The 24,165-nt window shown below is 38.6% G+C and overlaps 1 protein-coding gene across 1 annotated transcript in view; it reads right to left on the bottom strand.

Moving 5' to 3' along the window:
- pth1r.S (parathyroid hormone 1 receptor S homeolog) overlaps positions 1–24,165 on the bottom strand; it is a 186,983-nt gene that overhangs the window by 7,435 nt on the left and 155,383 nt on the right. Inside the window, exons 5-9 of the mRNA XM_018268968.2 lie at positions 21,623–21,717; positions 17,558–17,744; positions 15,929–16,082; positions 5,304–5,364; positions 3,335–3,401 (exon numbers count right to left, since the gene is read on the bottom strand). Of these exons, the coding sequence (XP_018124457.1) occupies positions 3,335–3,401; positions 5,304–5,364; positions 15,929–16,082; positions 17,558–17,744; positions 21,623–21,717 (564 nt within the window). The remainder of the gene's footprint in view (positions 1–3,334; positions 3,402–5,303; positions 5,365–15,928; positions 16,083–17,557; positions 17,745–21,622; positions 21,718–24,165) is intronic.

Genomic DNA, 24,165 nt, shown 5'->3' with positions numbered 1-24,165 from the left:
AGTACGGACAGAACACTAAGCCTCGCAAATCCTAAATACTGCCTTGCCTTCCATTACAGCCCAATTGGAGCAGTTTCTAAATCAGTTTTGATGTCTTATTGCACTTGTGCCTGGATTTTAATCTGCAAGTTTATGTAGAATTTTTGTGAAAGTACTTTGTTCTTTATATGCAATGCCTTAAAGTGCAAAGAGTCTTTCTGCCTGTCCCAGTATGAACCCTGAGGGGCTGTATTTCTTGACATTCCAACAAACAAAATATCATTTTTTATTACTTGCCATATACTGATTTTACTTCTGTTCTGAAAAGACTCCATTTAACCATTTTCTTAAATTTTCCTTGTTAAGAGAACCTTTCCCACTTCTTCTGTCGGTGTTACACTCCACATGTGGCACTAACCTGATAGCACTGGGCAAACCTGAGCCACTTCACAGTGGAATTGGGAGAGATTGGGTACTTGGTACTAGCGCAGTGCCTCCACCTAAACTTTCTACATGTTTGTATCCTATTTTCATATGTTCACTGTAGGCCAGTCGCAGAAAAACATACAGAGAGAATAAAATGTGTTCTCTAGTGTATTTTTCAACTTGCCGTTACATATTGTGAAAGCCAACAGCTAAGACACTTTGGGGGTAAGTAAATGCATAAATGACACATGGCAACCAGAATCCTCATCATAATTGAATGATATACTACTAGTAGGTTATGCAAATAGCATTAAGGCAAAGTACACCCATGTACGGTATATGCCTATACAGAAGCTACTCATGGAAAATGGTAGAATTTGCTTCTAAATTTGATTACGTTAGAGTAATTCTCGTCATAAAGCTCACTCTTTAACCCAACATTAAAAAGCAATTAACAATGTACTGTTTATCGATCAATATATTTTTTCCCTTGAAAGTGCCCTTTCATCCCACACGAGAACCAGATCCTCCTCTATGAATTCCTTTTGGCCAACATTACAAATACTAATTTCAAAGGGCTAGGTAGTGATGGGCGAATTTCTTCGCCAGGCGTGAATTTGCGGCGAATTTGCGCGATTCGCCGCCAGGGAATAAATTCGCGAAACGCCCGTGAAAATTCGCGTCAAAAAAACGGCGGCGTCAAAATTTTTTTTTTTTTAGAAAAAACGGACGCCGGTGTCAAAAATGGGCGCCGGCGTAAAAAGACGGGCGCCGGCGTAAAAAACGGGCGCCGGCGCCGTTTCGCGAATTTTTCGCCATTTTGTGAAATTCCCGCGAAATTCGGGAATTTTTCGCCGAAACGGCGCAAATTCGCCCATCACTAGGGCTAGGTCCTTTTTACTCATCAAACAAAGAGCAGTGGCTCAGGAAATGAAGATTCACATGTACATTATGGGGGATATTTATTAAAGTCCAAATACTAAAAACTTGAAAAATTCAAGTTTTATTACTTGAAAATGCAAATTTTTAGTAGAAAAGAAAACGCAAATTTTTAGAGATTTATTATACCCTGAGGCTGCAAAAAAGTCTGAATACAAAAATCCGCCATCTCAGACCTGCTGAGGTTGTATATATGTCAATGGAAGAAGTCCCTATCCTATTTGGAAGTTTCTAAGATCTGCGCTGTGTTTAGACTGAATATCTGACTATTTTGGACTTTTCAGGCAAAAACTCCGAAAATTCGGACTTTTCGGGGTAAAGGCAGAAAAAATCTAGCGAATTTGTACAATTTGGGTTTTCGATACAACCCACATCTGAATGTAATTTATTTATTTGTTTCTGAAGAATGAATCATAACTGGAAGTAACCCTAATATCACTGGGAACTATTTCTATATCTAAAAGGAGAATTTGAGCATAATAGAAATTGCAGTTCAACAAGAGCCACTGTGGAGAGTGGGAGGATTATTATTTAGGAGATATTGCACTGACATATCTGCTGTTGGTGTTTCTTGTGGCTTCCTGGCCTCACACAAGTTTTAACATGGGAAGTAGTTATGTCAATACTAGGGATGAGCAAATTTTTCCCCAGACATTTATTTGCGGTGAAATTCCGCACTTACCATCTGCAAATATTTTTTTTTTTTTAAAATCCTCCATGAAAAATTTTGCCGCAACAGAAAATACACCAAGACAACATTGTCACAGTGAAAAAAAAGTCACTCATTGACTTTAATGCATTTGGACAAAAATGTCACAAAGACAAAAAAGTTGCTGCACGAAAAACGCCCATTAACTTACTTTTTGAGTGAGAAATTTGAGTAAAAAAAACTGATGACTATTGACTTCAATGTGTTTTACAAATTTTTTGGCAAAGCGAAACGGGGCAGATTTGCTCATCGCTACAGACTAGTGATCGGCGAATTTCTCCCGTTTCGTCGAAATTTTTTTTATTTTAGACGCCGGCGACAATTTTGATGGTGGCGACAATTCTGACGCCCAGTAAAGTCAAGAATTGTAGTCGGCATCTAAATTGTCGCTGGCGTCAGAATTGTCACCGGCGTCAAAAATATTTGGATGCTGGCGAATTTTTGCGGCAATATTACGAATTAATTAGCTGGCGTCAAAACGCCCATCACTACTACAGACATCTAGAACGGGTCTACATTTGACTTCCATGTGGGCACATCTGGACTGCTTTGAGTATTTCTTATAATCACCTGACAAATATTTTAACTACAGATAAAAAGCAACAGAGCTGGAGACCAATGAATGTTACTACCATAACAACCAACAATTGTTTACTTTTCTAATAAAGAATGCTCTATGGGGCACCTGGTGGAGAAACTTCATTTATAGATTGACTCAATAAGCTAGCAAACTGCTACTCAAACACAATAGTGTAAATGTTAGAGAAGACAATAGGGGTCATTAACTGATGGCAAGCCTCCAGGACAGAGCCAAAGGACCTGTGTTCCCATCATGAATACTGAGCTGCCTGTTTTTGACAGCACTGTATTCATAAGGGGTAAGACAAAGGAGGCAAGTATGGAAAAATACTTTCCCTCATCTCTATTTGCCGTATGGATAACACAAGATTGCAACTTGTACCTTCAGTAAAGATCTTCCTTTTGACTCATCCTCAAACTGACTCATGCTCAGAAGATCATTATAATACATAGAACTACATTACATGTCTACAAATGTAATTTAGAATACACAAGACATCTTCATAAAAACCCTTGTAAATTGTATTTGTTCTATTTGACTGTCCCACTTTTACAAATTCTAAGGTTCTCACCACTGATAGAGTTACTACGACTATACCTGGAATGGAGGCAGATGAATGGAAGAATCAAAGAGGAAGGAATGATTATTATTGATTATTATTTATTGATTATTATTGATGATTATTGTTTCTGGTTACTCACCACTATAGCGGCCAGGATAGGCACCTGAATGATCCATTTTAAATAACCTGCACTCAGATCCCAGCACCTGAGACAAAAAACAGAAGAAGGATTAGTAATACAGTCTTATTGATATTCCCTGTACTGAACTAATGGTGGAACACTCAGAACTTTCACATCAAACATTGCGTTCCACCACAGATAAAAACAATAAAGCAGTCTGTTCCATTATAAAGTACTTTTAACTTCTCTTATTGATTAGTTCATATATTTGGTTTTACAACAGATGGAGAGAATAGGTGGTATATAGTATGGCTAATAGACTGGTGGGAATAGTTTGCATTTGAGAACAACATAAAATGAGGAAAATTTGAAGTTTACTTGGGCCGGTCAATAGTTTGCAAGTTTAAAGGCAATTAAGAATACCCTGGGTGCTGTACAAAGGAAACCATCAAGTTTATGCTGTATCTGAATTATCTTTTACCACTCCCATAGGTTGTGCAGCTTACAGTTAAGATCACTGGTTCTACTGAAACAATACATGGAGTTCATAGCTAATGACTATTCACCAGAAAACTTCTTGATATAAAAGGATACAAGTCAATAGATGAAATGTATCTTTGGAGAAATCAACTGTAAATCAATGCAAAATTGTTCCCATTGTATGAGCATCTATTAATAAAAGTCCATACTGCACAGTCTTCTGGGACATATGTTACTTTTTGCCTGAAACTATTCTTTGAGCACATTCATGAATCAAAGCCTCAGGGATGAACCAACAAATGGAAGCAATCGGCAATATCAAGTGACAATGATTAGAAATGACTTTTCATGAAGGTTACTGTAGAGTTGTTTTTTAAAGGGGACATGATCAATTTGTGAAAGTCATGTTCATGATCTGGGCAATGATAACTCATTTATGGGGCCTGATTTTAATCTGGAATACAAACAAACCAGCATGGAAATGTGGATTCTGCTCTCAAGATTTGGGGGAAATTTTCAGAGGTAGTGAAAAAGCTCATTTTAAAAGGCACTTGGAGACTGCTGGAATGGCCTAACTCTTCCATGAAGAAAGGAAACTCAAGCCAACACCAGTATTTATTGCCACTCTTTTGGGGCCCTGGAATTATTTGTGGGAGGGCTGAGAGAAAACCACCTCACTTCAAAAACTGGGCCAGACTCACAAGGTCTAGACAAGGATGAGGAAAGACCTAGTCAAGGGCAGACCAAAAGGTAAGGTAAGGTTATGATCAATAAAACAAGGGTGGGCATTGAGGGAACAGTAGTCAACTTGGGCAAGGGTACCATAGACAAAATGGCAATTTAAACCCAAAAGGAGAATGGGCACCAAGAAATTATGCATTGGTGTCAAAAAGCTCATCATATCATGACATGGAAGGCATGATGTCATGATGTGTACTGTTGTGTTATTACACAGCACACATGAGGGGCTCAGAGGCAACTGAGATTGGGCTGGTCTTCTGATATATTTAAACAAATTCCTTCTCCTTTCAAAGGTGGATAATGCAATGGCAAACTCGCATTTGGGACTTTTTCTGTGCTTAAATGCATTTAAAATATAAACAGCCCAAAAACATCCAGACACAGTGCAAGGGCATATATAGATTGTACATTGCATTCGTAATATATTTTATATGCATTCTCTTTGATAGGCATCAATAATTTCCTTCACTATTGCGGTGGTTATCATATTATTGTACTTTGCTGGCCACTCTATGAATATATGAGAATTATGATCAAAGTTAAGGATCTTACTTGGACCCTTTATCTCCTACCAAAGCAATTTTATTAAAATAGTGATAAATATTCTCTCTTTATAGAAGCCTTCCTTTCTTCCTTTTGGGTCAATTGATGTATTATATGAACTCTTGTAAAGGGTAAAATGAAGTATAAGGGCTCCCCCGACCCTTGTGTTCCAGCACAACATGGAATATAAAATAATTTGGTGAAATAAACACATTATACTCACTCTGTATCTGCCACTGTTGCCCGCTCCCGTGCCCAAATCAAAACAAAGATGGCAGGTACACCTAAAAGACAAGGATAGGCATGATAAGCACACATTTTGTTCATGCTGACAGCCTGGAGAGTCCTTCCCTAGTGTTTATTGTGTAGGGTTTAATATTTAATGTCACTAAGTGAGAAAGTACAATTAGTCGCCATCAGGACACACATTGATTAACGCTCTACTACTAGGATAATTAGAGCATGACATATGTGGAACAGTACTGATTACAAAATGGAATCAATTTAAATCTGTTTGGTTATGCAAATTAGTCAGATCTGTGAAATGCAAAGTGAATATCTCCAAATGAATCAAAATCAATTCACAATTCAAAAACAATTTATTTAAAATTCTGTAACAAATACAATTTGTACTTGTAAAGCCATAAATATATTTATATACTGAAATCTGAGTATTTTAAAAAACCTAATTTATAAGGACATTAGAAGTGACCTTAGAATGCCATTGCTTTTATATGGTCATAACTTGGCGCCATCTAATATCCAAGGGGGGCACATTATCTTCATCTTCTGTCACTTTGGGCCATTGAAAGAGATGAACCTATAAACTTTGACCAAAGAGTATATTCACAGAATCTATGAATGTGTTATTTTGCACATTTGTATATATTAACACAGGTGGAAATTGGTACAATCCACAGAGCAACCCCCATCCCTAAGATCAAATATAATGCAAATTTAAGACTTGTTCAACATAACCATTCCCTAACCTTAAATGAAAAATTACATTTTTGTTATAAATCAAGAAAAAATTGTATTACAGTATTTCAAGGCCACAGTCGCATAGAAAATGTTTCAGGACTACATTTAACCACTCCAACGCATTCCTTCTCAAATATATCACTGCGTTAACTTATTGTTATTGAATCTAAAGTTCTTTTTCCAATGTCGTCTGAAAAACAACTTTGGGTCCAGGGCCAAGAACAGATATTTCATGTTAACCCTTGTGCATTGAATGCAGCAAATCTGAAGTTCATCTGAAATTGAACTCAACTCAACTGAAATCTCTACTCAACCTGATTAGACTCTGTATTGACTAGTTCTTTATTGATGAAGACTTTTCTGTGTTGCCTTCATGTTGTGTCCTCTCTATGCTCCATCCTTTTTCCCTGCCTCTCCTGCTCCTGATATTGCACACAGGAACGGCAGAGTGGCTGGGGAAAAAAATTTGAGCAGTTGATCCTGAAGCTTCTCATGTAATCATCAATGAGTCAGTTAGAAGTTGGTTATGCCCATCATGATAGTGGTTAGGCTGATGCATTGGACTTGCTGAGTAAGCCCCCAAATGACAGGAGAAACTTTTCAAGATTAATCAGCAAGTCCAGGGTTTAAAGAAAGTGAACACGGCATCTATTTGTTGTTATGACTTTGATAAATTCAAGACATATTTCAGAATGACCTCTTTGACCCTTCGAGAAATGAATATAAAGCTCTGAAATCATTTTATAAACAGTCAAGTCAGAAAAGAAACTTTCCCCTCGCCACCTATTATAAAGCAGTCCAAGAAGAGAACACCAGCCTAATTCCCGTAAGCAATAGAGATTGAACATACATTGGTTATTTTGGGCACAGAAAGCACAACAGACCTGGAACATATTCAAGCAAGCCATCTGCTGCCCAGTTCCATTATTAATAAATACAAAGAAATCAGCTTAAGGAAAACAAATCCACACTAATTACTGTATGATTCCATCATATGATGCAGCACAGTCCTACACTGTTTAATACTGCTATCATGGAGTGTTGGGGTCCTAGGTTTGATCTCAGCCAGGGCATTAACTGCAAACAGTCTGTATGTTTTTCCCAAATTGTGTGGGTTCCTCTGAGTATTCCAATTTCCTTCCAAAAACACACAGGCAGGTTAATTGTCTTTTGATCAAATTGACTCTAGTCTGTAGAGACCTTGTAGAGATCTTGTTTGAATGATGTATCATATCTGTAAAGTGCTTTAGAATGTGTTAGCCCTATTTATATAGTGAATAAAGTACCCCTTCTTGTAAAATATAAGGATATTATAAGTTACCGAGGAGTTTCATGACCATGTTTTTATACAGGTCATGGAACTCCAAGGTAACTTCTAATATCCTCATATTTTACAACTGGGGGTACTTTATTTATTATAATACACAAATTTCATTGAGTCATGTGACAGAAATGACATCAGAACTCACCGTTTATAACTGATGACATCAGAACTCACCGTTTATAAGGCTATAATTTACAAGATATTCATGGCTTTTGTGTATTATATATAAATAATAATATTCTGGAGTCTGATGAAATGATTTACATCTTACTAAGAAAGCAATGTGCTGTTACTCCTCCGAGGGTCCTTCAATAAATCTTATCCATCCAGAGCACAATCTCTACTCACTGCTTGGGAATATGCACCCAATATCACAACCATGTTTCAGCAATGAGGCACAATTGGGAGTCTTCTGAAGGATCAGGAAAAGCAAATAAACACAGGCTTTGCCATCTATAGGACCTTTGCTGGGTAATGTAACAAACATCCAAAGTTTGCTTAGATCTAGTTACCCATAACAATGGATTCCATAGTTGTTTTCAAACATCAGCAAATGCTACCTACTGGAAGCTCACATTTTATTCCATTAACCCAACTGGGACATTTGATGGCAGAAGGTAGACACCATTCCACCTACCGTATGTGGATCATTTCAGGGTTCCAGACTCCTCTAGATGTTGGAGTTGATTGTGACTCATATAGCATCCACATTGTATGCGCTGTGCAAGTCTGAGATACACACACAGTGTGTACAATGCAGGCTCTATAAAGCCATGTGTTTCATTTGGGGTCCAAGATCCAGGCTTCGAAACTCAAGCGAGAATCAACTTTAAGAAGCTAGAGACAGTCAAATTCAGCGTTTGTAGAGTGCAATGTTGCAGTTGTAGAACATACAATAAAAGTTTTCATATTTTATACAGAAGGTGTAAAGGTCCATTTATGAGTAATGTTGTAATACTCATGCAAAACTTGTTGATATCTGAGCTCAGTTGTTACCTAACAAAGCAGACATTACCAATAGGTGTTATTATTAATTAGGCCATAATTTATACCCAAATATACAGTCTTAAATGAAGAGGCACTGACCTCCACACCATGCTAAACTTTAGTGTGGCATGGACTTTTTTTGTCCTTCAGTTTTGATGGACAGGAGGCATTGGTATCCAAACACAGAAAAGTCTCCTGTCTGTTACTGCACAGCCACAACAAAAGGCAAAGCAAAGAAAAGGCTGGGCCTTCCTCAACACTTAAGACGTAAAGGCAGCTCCTAAAAGAAAAAATATTGGGTTTTATAGAAAATGCTTGAGACCAGTGTGCATGCCAGCTTCACTGATGATGCGTGATGGACTAATTGCTCCATAAACATGGTTGCTTCTGCTACTGTAGCATGGAGTATTATCAACCAAGGCTATGGTCTATTACCAAAGCTCTCACCCCCCTGGATTTTCTGGTGGAGTAAACCTGGATATCATTGAGATATGCAGTACAAGGGTGCAATGTGAACATTCAAGGGGCTTGACCCACTTATGTAATATCAATCTCCCCAATGTTAGGGATACTGTAAAGTTGGATCCCCATCCTTTTTTACCTGTGACCCACATTCATATGTAAAAAAAGTTGGATAGCAACACAAGCATGAAAATAAGGACTGTGAGTGACTATTGGTAGCCCCTATGTGGACTGGCAACCAACAGGAGGTTCTGTTTAGCAGTACATCTGGTTTTTATACAACCAAAACTTGCCTCCAAGCCTGGAATTAAAAAATAAGCTCCTGCTTTGAGGCCACTGGGAGCTTCATCCAAGGGGCTTGTAAGCAACATGTTGCTTGCGAGCCTCTGGTTGGGGCTCAAGGTGATACAGTATATAAACTCTGCACATATATAATCTTTTCTCTAGCTTAGAAAGGGGGTGCCGATGTAGTTCTACAATGTGGCACAGTGTTCCCATGGCTTTTTCAACCAGAGACTGTATTTGATGTTATTGGTTCATGACCTGTCAAAAAAGGCCTAATGGTGCTTTGTGTTCATAACCAATGTCCTCCCCTGATGATTTCTTTTTTTGGCCTACTGTAATAACAGCTATTTCAGTTACAGATGATGGAAATTTAGCTTATTATTTAGGCCCATTTTAACAAACTACAACTGAAATGTCCCTTACAAGTCACAATACATCAAGCAGGCTACCGTCATACACCAGTTACTCCTTGTAGTTAACAATCCAAAGAAAATTCACACCAATGTAACAGTTAGTTGGGCTCTGTTGGGTTTTGGATAGATTAGTGTAACCTAAATAGGGATGTAGCGAACCGCCGATAATGTGTTCGCGAACGCCGTTCGCGAACACCGGCAAAAAATGCGAACAGTTCGCGAACAGTTCGCGAACTTAGAACATCCGAAAATCGTTCGATTCGAACGATCGAAGGATTTTAATCGTTCGATTTTAGCGATCGAATGGTCGAATGGTCGAACGATTTTGACGCGAACGCCTATTGGCGAACGACGCGCGACGTTCGCGAACTTGCGGCGGACGCGAACAGCCGATGTTCGCGCGAACAAGATCGCCGCAGAACAGTCCGCGACATCCCTAAACCTAAAACAAAATGTACTTGGTGCCAAGAGGTAACGCTAAATATTATTGAGCCAAATATTTGAAATATTTGGCCTTATTTTATTTTTTTTCTTGGAACTCTGATTAAAATATTCTATATTCTAAATACCAACTTTTGCAATGTTAACTTGGCATTTGAAGATTATTTTTTTCCTCTTTTTTATGTTCCAGACAATGAATAAGTGATGGGTAACCATGTCATTGTATTACTGCATAATTGGGCCAGATATTTTCCTTGACAATAAAGCAGCTCTGCAAAGCTTGTATTCATTTGAACAGTGATCATCGTCAGATTGAAAAGTATAAGATGAGCTGATGAATTTTTCATTCCTTTTCATTGCAAGAAATATAACTTAATGTTTCCCAATTACATCTTATCATACAATGCAGATCTGGTGGGACACATTTCTGCACTTGAAACCTCAAAAAAAATGGGTCTCCAAAAGATTTTCAATGAGAAAATCAAAAGTTTTTGCTTTTATAACCTTTTCGGTGCCTCTTGGATGATGTTAGATAAATTGATTTAATTCCTCCATCTATTTGGCCCTGTATTCTTATGTTAAAGGTAAATGTTCTTCAAGCACACTCAGCGGGTTCCTTTCCAAGCACTCTGAGTGACTTCTCAGGCTCAATGTCTTTATGCATTCCTGTGTGAACATAGAGGGGGTTATTTATTAAAGTCTGAATGGCAAAAACTCCAAAAATTTGAGGGTTTTTTAGAGGAAAAAAACTCACGTTTTTTGAGATTTATTGGGGCAAATTCACTAACATTCGTAGTTTCGCCAGGCGCAACTTCGCCGCGCTTCGCCGCACTTCGCCAGGCGTAGTTTTGCCAGCACTCCGCAAATTCACTAAAATCCGAAGTTGCGCTCAGGGGTAGCGTAAGATTGCGAAGTTGCGCTAGCGTTGATTCGCTAAGTGAAGCAAAGTTACACTAGCGAAGGCTAATTTGCATACGGCGCCAAATTCATATTTCAATGGAGGAATACGTAGAATCACTACAAATGGCTAGAAAACCTTCAAAACATCAAATAAAAAATTTCTTTTGCCCTACACATGTGCCCACTGTCTAGGTAAGTTGCCATGAGTAAGGAAATGTTGGGGGGAAGGAGGGGAGCACCAAAAAATTTTTCGATCTTTTTCAGCCTATCAGCCATAATGTAGAAAACACTCCAGCGTTTTTTGGGACTTAGAAAAAATTTTGACTTTTTTTGAAGCAATCCCTATCTAGTCTATTGCGCTTCGTCTGGTCTGAGGTGGCGAAGGAAGTCTAGCGTAAAAGGTAGCGTTCAGTACACTGCGTGCGTTAGTGAATTTGCGTAGTTACGTCGCTAGCGAAACTTCGCCAGGCGTAAGGGTGCGAAGTAACACTAGCGAAACTACGCCAGCGTTCGTTAGTGAATTTGCGCAGTAACGAAAATGCCAAACACTAGCGAATTAACGCTAGCGTTCGGCGCTTCGGCGCTTAGTGAATTTGCCCCTTTATATCCCGAGGCTCCAAAAAGTCAGAATCCAAAAATCCACCATCTCAAACCTGCCAAGGTTGTTCAGTCAATGGGACAGGTGTCTATCCTATTTGGAGGTTTGTGTGGCCTGCACTGGAATTAGCCCGAAAATCCAACTATTTGGGGCTTTTTGGGCAAAAATTTGAGAAATTCTGACTTTTCAGGAAAAAGACATTAAAAATCAAGCAATTCAAGTAAAACCCTCCGAAAAAAATGTACAATTTGGGGGTTCGCTTGAATCGTGGATTCTAGTTTGGTTGGACTTTTCTATTTTAAAAATTCGGATTTTGATAAATAACCCCCAGAGTGTCCAGAATTTCTCCTAAAATTAAAATGTTTGGCTTCTTAACCTTTATCTTCTTAATATGTACATGCCTATATCTATCTGTACAAAATTCCCCAAGAAATGACCAGCCATAACAAAGTGTATTTGAATATACTTCCTCCGCTGTATGACAACTAATAGAAAACTACTGGGATACGTTCAAGTTGAAGATAAAAATTAAACTGTCTCCGTGCTTCGCTTTATTACATTTAGATAATATAACGTTTTCTTCAGTTCCTAAAACAAATTTTATCTCTCATGAACGTAAATTATTCACTGTTTTTTTCCTAGCTGCTTCTAGGAAAGCTTTATTTAATTCCTGGTTACAAAAAGAACCACCCCAAAAATAGTCTTTGTTAGTCTTCTTACATGGTATTTAGTTTTAATAATATTATGCCATTGTATCGCATATAACATATTCTCTTCATCTGCATATTATTTGCTGTCATACTGATTTCATTTGTTTAATATGAAAATCAAATAAAATATTTTCAAAATAAAATAAAAATCAAGTAAATTGGGATAAGTTCATCTCTAGATAAGCAAAAAGAAAAAGATGGTAAAGGCAAAAGTGCCATTGTATAATTCGGCTGTCACACATGACTGGGAATTTCTGAAATGCCATGCTTGATGCACATTGTTAAATTTCAAGGAATCTGCAGACAATTTTACCCAATTATTTTGGTGTGTTGTATTTGGTGTTTGTTATCCCCAACCATAAAACATTGGCATTTGGCCAAGTTTACAACTGCTGATTTCATTTCAGTAAAACTGGAGTGTGAGGCAATGGACTGGGGATGTAAAAATGGTTTATAAAAAAAAGTATTATTGCATAATTTCTGCCAAAGTGGAGCTTTTATAAATTGGCAAAATTGCAGAAATCAGCAAACTTTGAATAACTCTAAAAGGAGTTACTTTGAATTGGCTTTCTGAACTGACAGTTTGAACTGAATGACTCATCTTGTTAGCCCTGAAGTATTGCAAACAGTGGCTCCAGTGTAGTGATGAGCAAATTGTTTCTCCAAGTTTTGCCGCAATGATGCCTATAGCCTCCAATGGGTGAAAAAAAATATTGTGCATCAAAAAAGATAGCCTTTAATCCAGGGGTCCTCAAACTACGGCCCGCGGGCCGGATACGGCCCTCCAATGTCATTTACCCGGCCCCCGTCCACGCTGGCAATTGCCCCATATTTTTTTTAAAAAAAAAAATATAGAAAGCTCGATCTGGCCTGCCGCTCAGGGCCGGAACTAGGGGTAGGCAGAGTAGGCGCCCGCCTAGGGCGCAGTCATAGGGGGGCGCAATATACAAAAGGAAATTTTTTTTTTATTTTTATTTTTCTTTAAATTTTAAACTTTGTGCGGCTGCCCCAGGCCCCCTGCAGAGTTCCGCTCTGCTTCCGACTTCCGAGACCCAGCCAGGCAGTCTCTACTTGTCCTGCTGGCTGGATCCGTCTAGACTAGGCAGCAGGGCAGCAGCAAACCGGCCCAGCGACTTGCGCATCCATCCAATGATGCGTCGGCATAAAGAGAGGCGCGCCGGCGTGCGCGGTGACGTCAGCAGGGACCTGTGCGCCTGTGTAGTGTGGCCTGGGCCCTGGCGCGTCGTATGGGTGCGGCCGGCGTTCTTGCATGAGGCGCCTCTGACTCGTCTGACAACAAGTCTCCTCCTCCTGGCGCCTGAAAAACTGTGGGTGGCTGCCTGTGCCTGGTGAGTGGCGACTGAACTGCTGCTGATATTGGACACACAACAACAAGTACAGACTTGGGGGGGGCTGGGGGGTGGAAATGCATTTTTTTTGTCACAACAGGTACAGACTTGGGGGGGGGCTGGGGGCAATGAATTTTTTTGGCACAACAGGTACAGATTTGGGGGGGCTGGGGGGGAATTGAATTTTTTTGGCGCAACAGGTACAGATTTGGGGGGGCAATGAATTTTTTTGGCGCAACAGCTACAGATTTGGGGGGGCAATGAATTTTTTTGGCACAACAGGTACAGATTTGGGGGGGCTGGGGCAATGAATTTTTTTGGCACAACAGGTACAGATTTGGGGGGGGCTGGGGGCAATGAATTTTTTTGGCACAACAGGTGCAGATTTGGGGGGGGGAATATTTTGGGTGCTGCTGGCTGGCACAGGTACAGATTGGGGGCAATATTTTGGGTGCTGCTGGCTGGCACATGTACAGATTGTACATTTTTTAAATAGTGTATTGTTTCTTCATGATTTTTTTTGCACTACCTGTACTACAAATAAGATATATATGCAGTGTGCATGGGAATTTGTTAATTTTTTTTTTTAAACTATAGTCCGGCCCCCCAACAGTCTGAGGAACCGTGAACTGGCCCTCTGCTTAAAAAGTTTGAGGACCCCTGCTTTAATCCATTTCGGTAAGTTTTTGTTGTTTCGAGAATTTGGGTCAGATTCACCCATCACTACTACAAAGATTCTATTGTGGTCCTACTGGTCGTGACATGGGTTACAAAAGGGTCCAAATGAAAGTTATCTCACTACATATTAGAAAAGCCCCAGGTGCACCACCCTGAGCCTTCAGCTAGGGGAGCAGATCCAACCTTATTGTAGTTGAGCAGCACTGAAAAGACAGAATTTACCAACAGACATGTAAAACAAGTTGAAAGCCTTACATGTTTCATGTGTTCAGCAGCTCTTTATTATAGGCCTATAATTAAGTGCTGTTGAACACAAAATGCGTAAGGCTGACTTGATTGCACAGAATAAACATCAGCTTGTTTTTACATGCCTGTTGGGTAGTGATGGGCAAATTGGCGCAGTTTCGCTTCGCCGAAAAATTTGCGAATTTTGCTCGAAATTCGCGAAACTGCGATGGTGCCGGCGTCTCGTTTTTGATGCTGGCGCCCGTTTTTGACGCCGGCGCCTGTTTTTTTGATGCCGGCGCCCATTTTTTTGACGCCGGCACCCGTTTTTGACGCCGGCTAAAAAAAATTTTGACGCCGGCGAATTTTTCGGGCGAATTTTCGCAAATTTATTCGCTGGCGGTGAATTGCACAAATTTGCCGCAAATTCGCACCTGCCGAATAAATTTGCCCATCACTACTGTTGGGCAGTGCCCACTCAACTACAATATGGATGGGTCTATGCAGGTTGGGAAGGCATTTATTTTGACCCCACAGAAACCAGTAAGCTGCGGACAATATCAGCCCGTGTTTGGGCAGCTTTATATGAATGTTTATATTCCTTCATTTCTGCTTTGCACTGATGTTCTATCAATGAAAAAAATAAAAACAAACACAACACTACAAACATGTTCAGCTCAAAGCTGAGAGGAGCAGCATCACAAAGAACAAGCTGTACACAACTATACTCATATTCCAGGACTTTTTATTTGCCATTATACATTAGAATTGATGAGATGAGCCCTGTTAAATATCATTGTGTATCTGTTCCTTGGCTTAATGAACTATGACTAACGAGCAAACAATGGCAATTAGGGCAACAAGCATGTGTATAAATAGACTGTGGTCTGGTGCAAGCGGCCATCATAATAGGAAATGTTTGAAAACACTTTTGCTTGAGACCAGAACGGCTGCTTAATGTTATTGACGTGATCTCTTGCTGGAAATATATTTCTTTCTGTATTGTTAAGAGCAATTTCATCGTAAAAAAAAAGAAACTTTTAGTTGAATAACAAAATAACAAAGTTCATGTGGTCTGAGAAGATCAGTGTCTACCTCTTTCTTAAAGCTGGTTATAATATAACGTTTCCTTTAACTAGAATATACAGGTATGGGATCCGTTATCCAGAAACCTATTATCCAGAATGTTCTAAATTAGGGAAATTCCGTCTCCCATAGACTCCATTTTATCCAATTAATCCAAATGTTTAAAAATTATTTCCTTTTTCTGTGTAATAATAAAACAGTCACTTGTACTTGATCCCAACTAAGATATAATTAATCCTTATTGGAAGCAAATCCAGCCTATTGGGCTTATTTAATATTTGCTTGATTTTCTACTAGACTTAAGGTATGATGAAATTATGGAAAGATCCATCATCTGGAAAACCCCAGGTCCTGAGTATTCTAGATAACAGGTCCCATACCTGTATATATATAAAAAAAGAAATCTCACCCCAGCCAAACAACGTGAAGCCCCAGAGATATTTCTTGTCTGAGATAAAAGCCATGAAAATGAGACTGTGCAGGTAAAGTCCCTCCACCAGGATCCAGTAGTAGTTGGTTGCGAGGAAGTAGAGGAAAAATGTGACGGCCACTTTGCACCCCACCTAATGGAGAAGAAAGGATTTGTTAGTGTTACCTGCACATTTATTTCTTCTACAGTAGGTCTGCTCTTTGTAAACATAAGTGGATTCAAGGACACAATCATGCATTCCCTTGATTCATTTGATTGGTTTTCAAGGATTAGCTTTCTTGTTACTACAGATGGAGCTTTCTGCTGTTTCTTGAGATATCCCAGATTTTCCCAGTAGGATTTCTAGGGTTAATTCCTATTGAGATGATTGCAGATCATGTGAATTTTATTGGAGTACTTATTGCAACACATCTCATTTTTAAGTCATTTTATCAAATTAACCTATAGGAATAGAGCTTTAACATGGAATATCCTAAAACATCACTCGGAATAATCGCTGCTCCATCTGTAGACACGTGGCTTTATATTGGTCTGCAGTAAAACCCTGTCATTTACCATATCTTCCAAAGTGTCCACATATAGAAAGCAACTATGAACTTGGTCATGTCTGATGCAACATTTTGGGGTATTTTCCAAATAAAGCTTTGTTATGTTTTTTTAAGAGATACTGTCATGGGAAAACGTGTTTTTTTCAAAACGCACCAGTTAATTGTGCTGCTCCAGCAGACTTCTGCACTGAAATCCATTTTTCAAAAGAGCAAACAGATTTTCTTATATTTAATATTGAAATCTGACATTGGGCTAGACATATTGTCAGTTTCCCAGGTGCTCCCAGTCATGTGACTTGTGCTCTGATAAACTTCAGTCACTCTTTACTGCTGTACTGCAAGTTGGAGTGATATCATCCCCCACCCATCAGCTCATAAGCAGAACAATGGTAAGTTAACCAGATAACAGCTGCCTGGTAGATCTAAGAACAGCACTCAGTAGTAAAATCCAGGTCCCACTGAGACACATTCAGTTAAATTGAGTAGGACAAACAACAGCCTGTCAGAAAGCAGTTCTATCCTAAAGTGCTGGCTCTTTCTGAAAGCAGATGAAAAAGAACCACCTACACATCAGTATTACAACAGAAAAAATTCACTTGTTGGGTTAGGAATTGTATTTTACATGGTAGAGTAAATTTAACTCCCATTTAATTGTAAGCTCTACGAAGAAGGACCTCCATCCTTTTGTCTCCTTGATAATAGGCACTTAATATGTATTGTAACTATACTTTATAATTATGTGAATTGTATTTTTGGACTTTTGGACTTATTTGTACATACTGTAATAACCCCCATTTATTGTTCTGCTTTGCCCTCAAGGAGCGCTATACAAATAAAAATATACATACATACATACACCATAAAAATCATGATAAGATCCCTTTCGTTTTACCTTGTGGGTTGCGTTAAATGGACAACATGTGTAAGTAGATGCATTCAGCGGAGCACATATTATCAATATATCTGCTTTTTTATATACTCTTCAATTGGTTTCTCTCTAAATCAAGAATGTGCGCCCGTTAAACAAGAGCCCAAGGGGAAATTAATGATCGTAACTCACAAATTGCATCTTGTCGGCTGGAGGGACATCTGTAATAGATCTTAAATCTTCTTCCGATATTAGCTCCATTTCTTCCAGAGCGGAACCCGAGTACAGGACCGCGTCCTTCACAAAGATACTGACAGCTCTCAGCATGAAAGACACAAAGAGGTGCATGTGGATGTAGTTCCGTGTGCAGTGAAGTCGCCTGATTGGACAAAAAGAGAGAAATTTAACAATACAGCCTTTAAGGTCCCATCATTGTCATATTTGAAAGCCATGACTTTGTCTCAGATGATAAACCCAAGTGCTGAAATTCATTTATCTACATATTATTGACCAATTAGACCAGTTGCAACTGTTGGGTTTCCCCAGACGTTTAGAAGTTTAAAGGAATAGTAACACCAAAAAATTAAAGTGTTTTGAAATATGTTTGAAAAAGTACTGTTTCCTTGAACTGGTACAATTAGGGGCACATTTAATATGCATATGCAAATTAGGGTTCGGATTCGGTTCGGCCGTGCTAGAAGAATTCGTCCAAATCCGAATCCTGCTGAAAAAAGGCCGAATCCTGGCGGAATCCCAAACCGAATCCTGGATTCGGTGCATCCCTAACAATAACAATTAAAAAAAAAATGAAAACGTTTTAATTTGAGGCAGATTTAACCATTTTCAAATTCAAGTTTTTTCAGAGCTCAGTCTCAGAAAAAAAATAGATTTCTGCAATGACTTTTTTTTTAATGATTACAAAAAAAAGAACAGCTTATTTGCGTTAGGCTGTCGGGGGGAGGGGGAGCGTGGAAATTACTCAAAAATAAAATAGCATGAATGTTGAAAAAACGCCTATCATTGACTTCAATAGAAGTATCTCAGATTTAAGTGGCACATTTTTCCACTGAAACTTATGACATTTCTTTTATTGAAAAAAAAAAAGTCAAAATTTGAGTTTAGAATCCCTAATCTGGAAAAGGATAAGGACGAAATTTTTTCACTGCAGCAAAAAAAATGATGAGCACTCACCAACAATACTTGAAGAACAAAAAACAGGTGTCAGTGCAAAGTTGTTTCCACTTCAACTGGTTTGTATAACGGTAATTAGAGTCACAGCATCATCCACGAATCCAATTAAAAAGTCTTTATTGGCATCATGGCTCAGATCTCAGACAACAAACGACGTTTCAGGTCCAAACACATCTTTTTTGTTCAAGTTACGGATCTAAACTTTATACTAATGATGGGCGAATCTGTCCCGTTTAGCTTCACCGGAAAATTTGAAAAAATTTGCGAAAAATAATTGAAGTCAATTGCCGTCAAAATTATTTTGACGCAAGCGACAATTTTTATACGTGCGACTATTTTCTGGAAATATTTGTGTAAGAGAATTGAAGTCAATGCCCGTCAAAATTATTTTGACGAAAGCGACACTTTTTATACGTGCAACTATTTTGTCCAACTGCATTAAAGTCAATAAGCGTCAAAATTATATTGACACAAGACAATTTTATATGTGCGTCAATTTTTTGTTGCGGCGGATTGTTCGCCATCGAATTTTTGCCGCAGTTTGACTAATTTATTCACGGGTGTTCAAACATGGAAATTCGCCTCTAATCCATGCGTGGCAAATTTATCCGCCCATCACTATTTATTCTTTATACATGCGATTTTATACTATCATGTACATCGCCACCTATAGACATATTCCTCAATCACAAAAAACTATTCAAACAAGAACATTTAAAACAAAAAAGGCTACAATTACAGATACAATGTTTTATGTCCACTGATGATTAAGAGGAATGGAGGTCTTGTTACTGATCTTTTTGTAAAGCCAACGGAGAAGAATACACTTCTTCATTTTGATTCTTTCCATCCAATCCAGACCAGGAAATCAGGACCTAAAGTCCCAATTTATCCAAGTCAAATGGATTGTGTCAGATGAGATGTATTAACAGAACAATTAAATGAGATGGAAACAACATTTTTACAAAGGGGATATCCAGTAGCCCTCTGAAGACAACAATGGGAGGATATTGAGGACTTGGTGCTAAAATTATATGGAAGCACTGGGGACTCTTAAAGGAAGGGTTTCAAGAAGTAGAGCCCTTTCAAAATGTTCCTCTTATGTCTTATAAATGAAATAAAACCATTGGATCCTTATTGGTAAAAAAAACGGTGTTTGGCGAAACTGCTGCAAAAATTTGCCAGCAAAAAATTTGGGGCGACACAAAAATTGTTACAAGTCAAAAATGTTGAGCGCATAAAAATTGACATGCGTCAAAATTATTCGGATGCCCGTTGACTTTAATACATTTGGACAAAATTGTTGTGCGTCAAAATTATTTTGATAACTTTGACGTCAATGCGTTTCGCAAATTTTTCACGATTTTAAGAATTGTTTCCCTGTTTCACAAATTTTTCAGCGAAGTGAAGCAGGACAGATTCGTCCATCACTAATCAGGCGGTATCTTTTCATTTTGCCAAGCAAGGTCATGAGGTTCAACAACTGAAATGCCAAATCATAGTGTACCTAAATTCCACCATGGTGGAGACTGAGCTAAAACAATAATTAAAAGAAGAGGCATTATGTTGAAACTTTAGAACCCCATGGCCTTAATCGGGAATATGACTTTCACCCTATATCCTGGTAGTTGATTTTTAATTTTACAAATACTGTGTTTTGATATCAAAGACCAAGGGGTTTATTAACTAAACTCCGAATGCAAAAATCACAAAAAAATCGTGATTTTTTTGTTATATAATCAAATTTTTAAATTTGTTTTTTTTTTTTTTTAATTTATTAAACGCTGAGGATGGAAAAGTCTAAAAATCCGGCATCTCAGACCTGTCGAGGTTGCATATAAGTCAATGGGAGAAGTCCGAATGTTTTTTTTTTGATGTGCGCTAGGTTTCGTGCAATACCTCAAAGTTTTCAGAGTTTTTGGGTGAAAGTTCTGAAAAAAATCTTGAAAATCGTATTGTTACCTGCAAAGCAAATTTTCAGGAAAACATAATAATAATAATAAATAAGCATAATTTGATCGGGGTTTGTAGCAGAAAGTATTGAGATAAATTCGGACTTTGATAAATATCCCCCTAAATCTGGATGAATGTAACAAGTTAAAAATATAAGGATACTTTGTTAGCATTGTACCTGTAATTGTAGCCTTTTTTTGTTTTTATTCTTCTGGTTTGAATTGCTTTTTGGGATTGCGGAATATGTCTATAGGTGTTGCTGTCAATAATAGTATAAAGTTGCAAGACCAAGTTTAGCTCAGCAATTGTAAAAAATGTTGAGTTTGGGTCTGAAACGTTTGTTGTCTGAGATCTGAGCCAATCTGATACCAATAAAGGCATACACATTGTTTCACTTAAATTTTCTCAAAAAACAATCTTGAAGTTCTAGACTAGAACTTAAATACATCTACTCCATATGTATATTAAAATTGCATTGAATTCAGTATACGCCTAAAAACACCTTAGCGTCAGTAGCCGGTTACCCCAACACTAAAAACAAAAGCACGGCCCATGCAGTAGAACTTGTGTTGATAATGCTTTCTGTCTTGTCTTTTGATTTAAAAAAAAGGCAGATTTTCCAATTGGAAACTATTTTGTTTCCCTGAACCTCCCCACTTCCCATTATAAACAGAGCTCCTTATCTGACTTTGGGCAAAAAACCCCTTCCCCTTCCTAAGCTACAGCTCATTATTAGAGGGCTTCTCTTTGGACTAGTAAATATCAACTAGCTTATCAGATAATCCTCTGCTCGTCAGAACCAGGAAGTGACAGGAAATGCTAAATAGAAACTGGTTCCAACAGATATTTCTTCAATAAAATAGGAAAAAATATGTTCAGCACAAGACCTATTCATTCAGCACAAGCCCTATCCATTGTGTTTATGCTAAAAAGGGGGTGTATACTGTCACTTTAACCTGGGGGGGGAGATAAAAGTAGGTGTTTAACACTGTTGGGGCATAAGGAGGGCTCAATGCACAGAAAATGAAACAAGACAGAAGCAACATAATTGTTAAAAATCATGATAATCATAAAGATGTTATGAAATAAGATATTCAACATTCACATTCCTACCTGAAATAGCCCAGAATTAGAACAGCCACTGTTAGGGATCCAAGGGAGATGGAATAACCAACGGTGTATATCAAATAAAGGCGATGAAATACCTCCTGTGTATAAAGGAAAGAGCAGATGGTCATGATGGTGAGCTTCTGAATTCCTCCTCACCAATATACAGAGGGTATCTCTCAACTCAACAGAGACACACCAGTTGCCATAGACATATCAACTACCCCATTAACCCATACAATGTACTAATCAACAAAAAAAGTGATACTTTTCACAACTACCTATCTAGGGTTGACACATTGCTTCAAATAAAAGTTCCATATTGTGGGCACCATGCCTTTAGGATTGTTCAGCAACCAACATGGATTTATGCTTGTGTTGTTAACATCAACGAATATGATGTCACATGATTGAATGACATCATTTTTTTAGGTGATCGGTTCCAATTGTCTCTTCTCACAGTGAGTAGAAAGATTGAACCGGAACTCCTGCAGTTGAGGGAACATATGACAGACAGTATATGACATCAAGGGGGTTATTGTCACGATTGGCACCCTAAATCCAGAACCAGTGCTAGGCTCCCTGGTCTCGGCTCTTGCTTCTGCCTTTAACATCTACCTTTCACCTCAGGAGGAGCCCTCAGCTAATTGGATGCTGCCAGGTCTTACTAAGAGAGGAGCAAAGCTAAAGGTTTTGGACAAACCAAGGGGCATTATCGTTTCACCAAGGATACAGGATTGAGACAACACAGCTTGGAAGACAGGCCAGACAGAGAGGCGTAATCAGGCCAACTGGGCCAACACAAGCAGAGTTCAGAATAGTCAGACAGGCCGGGTCCATGCAGGCAGGGTTCTATGAATGGTCAGACAGGCTAGGATCAGGATTGGAGAATAGTCAGGCAACAGTCAATGTCAAAATCAGAGCATCAAAACAGGATTCACGTAGAATAAGCACCCAGCTCATAGAACCTAACAATGGGCAATGTGTTCAATGCTGAGATCCCTTTAAATACGCCATCACGCCAGCGTGTAAAACCCGGAAGTGAGCGCCATGTGTGCCATAGGAGAACCGTCACTCAGAGAAACAGGACGTAAGCAGCGGCCATCCCTGTCGGAGACATGGCGGGCGTCCTCACCGGCCACAGGGTAAGCCACTAGACCACCAGGGTAACTTATCATTACAGTTATTTATTAAAGTCTTTTTTTTGGTTGGACTTTTAAAGGGGAAAAAACTGTTTTTCGTGGAACACAAATTTGAATTTTTTGAGATTTATGAAAAGTCAGAATAAAAAAAGTACTCCAGCTCAGACCTGCTGAGTTCATGTAGAAGTCAATGACAGATTTCCTGTTAACATTTGAAGATATCCTGATCTGCACTGGGTTTCGTTTAATAATACGAAAATTTATCGCTTTTGGGATTAAATTAGAAAAAGTTGCAAAAATCCAAAAAAAACGTTTGATTCGGATTCTACACAATTTTATAGTTTTTCCCGCAGGCTAGGGGGAAAAGGTCTGTGTAGATTTGGTCAGAGTGGTTTTCAGGAAACAGTTAGAAAATTTCGGATTTTTATAAATAACCCCCAAAGTGTACTGGGGATATTGCAGAAAAATACAACTCTGCATGACTTGAACTTGACACCAGACTTGAATAAAATGTATGATATATGGGGGGATGAGAAAAATCAGACCTGATGTTTAAAATCTCATTTCACAAACACAAAAAGCTGGAAGAGGGAACATTCGGAGAGCAGCCTGATATATCTAGATTTATTTACTGGTGTTTATTTACTGATGGTAAATGGATCTGAAAATGCAGGTCCGATGGAATGAGTGATATGTTTCTCCCACCTTTTCCTATTTATATGAAATACAGAAACAGACAAAGACATGTTTGGGAGAACAATCTGTGGCTCTTCATAATGAGGCAGGCAATGGGCAAAAGAAGAGAGCCGTGTAAGATAAATAAGGGACATGTGGCTCAGGGATTTTTATGCTCTCTCCAGTTAAAGGATAAGTAAACCTTTAAAATAAGTGAATTTAAAATGGACGAGGGGGCTATTCTAAGCACTTTTGCAATGTACATTCATTATTTATTTTGTTTTTATTCCAAGATATTAAGGGATACATGTACTGTTAATATGAATGAATTGTGTTACAACAGCGCCACCTGCTGGTCATTTTCCCACCAGTCTGACCAGCAAGTAGTCAAGGAAGTTGTCAGGAGAAAGAAAGAGGCTGATGTTCTTCTGCTTAGGAAAACAATTAGAAACCTTTCTCACATCTTTCCTAAGCAGAAGAACATCAGCCTCTTTCTTTCTCCTGACAACTTCCTTGACTACTTGCTGGTCAGACTGGTGGGAAAATGACCAGCAGGTGTCGCTGTTATAACAAAATTCATTCATATTAACAGCACATGTTTCCCTTAATATCTTGGAATACAAACAAAATAAATAATGAATGTACATTGCAAAAGTGCTTAGAATAGCCCCCTCATCAATTTTATATTCACTTATTTTAAAGGTTTACTTATTCTTTAAGAGCCTCAGAGAC

The sequence above is a fragment of the Xenopus laevis genome, chromosome 6S (assembly GCF_017654675.1).
Source record: "Xenopus laevis strain J_2021 chromosome 6S, Xenopus_laevis_v10.1, whole genome shotgun sequence".
Classification (NCBI taxonomy): Eukaryota; Metazoa; Chordata; class Amphibia; order Anura; family Pipidae; genus Xenopus; species Xenopus laevis.
Note: the sequence above shows the minus strand (reverse complement) of the source record. Positions and strands in the feature narration are given on the sequence as shown.